At 34.6% G+C, this 4087-nt stretch overlaps 1 protein-coding gene across 11 annotated transcripts in view; it reads left to right on the top strand.

Moving 5' to 3' along the window:
* The window catches only part of LOC127860067 (uncharacterized), a 27747-nt gene extending 24764 nt beyond the window's left edge, over positions 1 to 2983 (top strand). For 10 of the 11 annotated variants that reach the window (XM_052397841.1, XM_052397847.1, XM_052397844.1 and 7 more), the window contains 2 exons: positions 17 to 79; positions 284 to 2983. In XM_052397841.1, the coding sequence (XP_052253801.1) occupies positions 17 to 79; positions 284 to 2091 (1871 nt within the window). In that variant the 3' untranslated portion in view covers positions 2092 to 2983. The remainder of the gene's footprint in view (positions 1 to 16; positions 80 to 283) is intronic. The other variant, XM_052397852.1, reaches the window with a different exon arrangement.
* The last annotated feature ends 1104 nt before the right edge of the window (positions 2984 to 4087 follow it).

Here is a 4087-nt window from a genome sequence, read left to right as displayed (position 1 = left end):
ATGTTGATGCTTATAGTTTTAGGAGGACGTTCTGACTCGTGTGTTATTTCTGGACGCAATTCAGACCCAGGGGTCGCAGGTTCGTGCAACCAAGCAGTTCTAAATATGTTTAAACGTGCATTTACATTTTCATAGTTATTGTATAATCATGTAAAGTGCGTTCAAAGAAATCATTTAGTGAAAACATGCATGCATTAATTGTCATGTGTACTAAACGTTCATATATTGATGTAAGAAACTGCTGGAATAAGCTATTTTTTGTATTTTCTTTTATCTAAAATAGGAACTGGTGGCGATGTCCCAGACATGTATTTGTCCTTCGCAATGATGTATTGCCTTAAACAGCAGATTATTCAGCCTCTTGTTCAACAACAAATTCACAGAATAACGAATTTTTACCGGTTATATAATCTGTGTACAGACCACTCTGATGCTCTTTACGTCGGGATTTTAGGATCCAATCAGGAAACACGTTCTTTCAAAGAGGATCTGTTTATTATCCCACTTGAAACAGTTGTGGATGATGATTTCACATCTAGTGAATTGCACAAGAGGAATCAACTAAAAGCTGTTAGACAAGAGAATGGTAATACCATAAACCTTGTACCTGAAAAGCCTGAAAATTGGATGAGATGTCTTAACCAAGAACACTTTCTGCATCATTTACAAATTCCCTCTGACATGATGGATTCCCCTCGATGGATTGCATTCCAAACAAAAATGCCAAATACCGAAAGATGGCTCGAAAGAAGCCGCCGGCACGGTTGGCCACCTAACAGGGCAATATATGATTTATTAACTGGGGATGGATTTCTCGTGGTCCCTGAGCCCAAATGTTCTAAATATGCCTGGAAATACGATTTTAGATTGGCAGAAGATATTCTCCTCGCGAAGGCTTTTACAGATTATCAAAAAGATTGTTTCAAGATTATGAAAATCCTTTTGGACCAAACACAAGTCAGTCAGTACTTACCGTACGTTTGTGTAAAACACGCGTTCTATTATCAATGTCAAGAAACACCGGCTAATGTTTGGAAGTCGGATCCTACGCTCTGTCTTCGGTCATTGATTGGTCGATTCATATCCAACATAAATGATGCATGTTTCCCCAACTTTTTTGATAGCACGTTGAATTTGATGCCAAATAAGCTCTCACCTGACGAACGAAGTCAAGTTAACCAAGGACTGTTTATTGCACAAAAGCACACATTTGTCTGTCTGTGTAATGCGTTCAGTACTCCAGCAACGGACTTTGAGGATAGATGGTCGAGAGCATTTGCCGCCATGTTCCATCGACTGGTAGAAAGCATGCCGTCGAGCGATACTGAAAGAGTTCTCGAAGAATGCTTTATACCAACAGCTGTAGCCGGCATACAAGAGCTTGTGGAACGTGAAAGGTTTTCATTAGCATACGAACGATGCACAGAAGCTGTAGAGGAATTGAATCATGTTTGCAAGGCTGAGTTGGCTGTCAATTACATAGTCAACCTGGTCGTTTGCCCTGCTTCTTACAATGTGCGACATTGGTTGTTTGCATTCTACGTGGCCTTTGTCACGGGGCACTATTGGTTCGATGAAGTAAATAAGGATTTAGACTCAGTTATACTTGTTGATGTCTTTGGAGAAAATCTTTATCAAATTTTAGAAGATACATTTGGGAAAAAAGTAAGCATCCCGACTCATTTTATTGAGCCTGAACGTATTTGTCAAACAACCTTAGCTTTGGCAAAGGTTCTGGAGCAATGTGACATTTATCAAGGTGTCATAGCCAACGTAGAATTGGCAGCACTTGATTACGTAATAATTCAGCTGCAAAACTGCACATCAACTGTACGTGTTCTCGATATAAATATTGAAGATAATATGAGAGAACTTCAAGCGGATGTGCGAAAACGAATAAACGTGATGGATGACCAAAGAGACAGAAAATTGATGGAAATTGCTAACATCCGAAAGGAGTTTGAACAATACAAACGAAAAATTATAGTAATTGATAACATACGGAAGGAGTTAAGAAAATGCGAATTACAAAATGATCTGACGGGAATGAAATTGATTTTTTCAAAACTGCAGGATATTAATATGGAATAAAAAAAATACTAACCTGTATATAAAGTACATAAACTGGTAATTATGCCAGTGCAGCAATGTTGTCATCCTTTCTTACTTATTCCAGACATTAATTAGTAGGCTTGGACAAGAGTGTTTATATAGTGTTATTAATCGTTAGATGCGATTGGTGGATAACTGCTTCCCAACATAATCTTTTTTTTTTAATTCCCAATGTTTAATTGATGAGTCACAATTTTCAAATTGAATACATTCAGTTGCGTTTAACGTTTATGGACCATTATAACATTCTTACCATACATGATCTCTGTGTCATTATGTATATTGTAACTGTAAATAAATAATATTTTTCTTTCAAACAAAGGTATTATGTTCATAAAGCATGAAGCATATCTTTAAATTTATTGATGGTACACAATTGTAACTAATAATTTGTTTATTTTATTTCAACTTTCAATTTCAATTTTATTTATTTTTTAGTCTAAACGCTATGTTAATATAATAAGTGTTTCTAATTTACTTTTTAAAGGCGTTACAATCACCTTATAATGCTACCGATTTCAATTTATGATTATCCATAAAACAACCGATAGTGAAAAAAAATTCACGAGAAGTGCTATGTTTAGTGTTCGAATATAAATATAATGAAATTATTCTTTCAATATGTTTTTATTGCCATTGTCATTTCGAAAACTGTGAAAAAGTCCTTTTAAATATATTCACTTTCCTCTGCAATGTATGTATGTTGGATCAACATGTATAACCATGCAAGCAAACGCGCATGCATTTGTGTTTATTGCATCGATTTCATTAGAAAACAAATATGACTGCATCCAATATTTATTATACTGTATGTATGTGGTCATTTGTGCAGTTAAAAGTATCTCTAAAATTAAAAGAATAACGTTGACAATTGATTTTTGTATTTTCAATGATTAACTATATATTTAAGGCGCATGCAGAGTTTGCGCGTGTTTGTTGCATCGTTCTTGTATTTAAATCACGAACACAAAAAACGTAGCATCAATGAATCACATTCTATATTGTTTAAGACATTGCGAAAAACACACATAAGAACAAGTACGCATGAAAATGTTGCAGAAACTTCAGCATCAGAAACTTGGTGCTTAAACTTCAGAATCAATTTATATCCCAAACGTGTTCACTTTCTTATTGCTTGTTTTAATTAATATCTTAAAACAATTTAATTGTACTGTTAAGAAATGATATGGATATGTTTCCACTATCCAGACCGATCATACTTGTTGTAGCCGGCCCTACACTTATTCGGCATTGCAGATTGAGTTTTCGATTATGTTTCTATAATGTTTGCTACTTCTTATCCCATTTGCCCAATTAACTTTAAAATATAGACAACAATTTTGAAATAAACATTCTTATTGAAGTGAAATATAACGTATGTATAGGGCAAAATGTTAAAGTAAAAAAAAACGATGAAGACACTGTTATCCTCTATGATTAATCCATCAGCATCTGCAATAAGCAATAATAAAATGGCTTGGCACCACTAAACATAGACCAATAGACCTTAATAAAAGCGGTATCAAAATCCAACATGTTGAACAAACTTATTGAATCTGCTCCAATCCTTCGCCACATAGCCTATGGCAACTAACAAAAAGTTAAATAGAAACATCAATATCAATATATATTGAGGAGTTGACAAACTAATTACTGGACTAAGCAAGCTCAAATTGCAAGTTCGCGATAAAAACACAGATCTACACAAAGAAATAGCACTGATTCTCCGTATTGTATTATGTTTTGTTATGGTTAATAGACATGGCATTGTTTACATGGCCACCGTAACACCACTATACTAGTAAGGTTCACCATAAAACCCAAGGGATGGGTCCTTTGTCAATGTCCTTTTCTTGCTTACATCACTTACCTAATAGAAAGTGTCAGGATTATTTTCCGTCCGTTGAAACAATTTTTTTGTTTTAATATCACACAGATATCACAGGTTAGAGAAAATAATTTTTGAATATGTGAA

The sequence above is a fragment of the Dreissena polymorpha genome, chromosome 15, assembly GCF_020536995.1.
Source record: "Dreissena polymorpha isolate Duluth1 chromosome 15, UMN_Dpol_1.0, whole genome shotgun sequence".
Classification (NCBI taxonomy): Eukaryota; Metazoa; Mollusca; class Bivalvia; order Myida; family Dreissenidae; genus Dreissena; species Dreissena polymorpha.
This window is presented reverse-complemented; position numbering and strand designations above follow the sequence as displayed.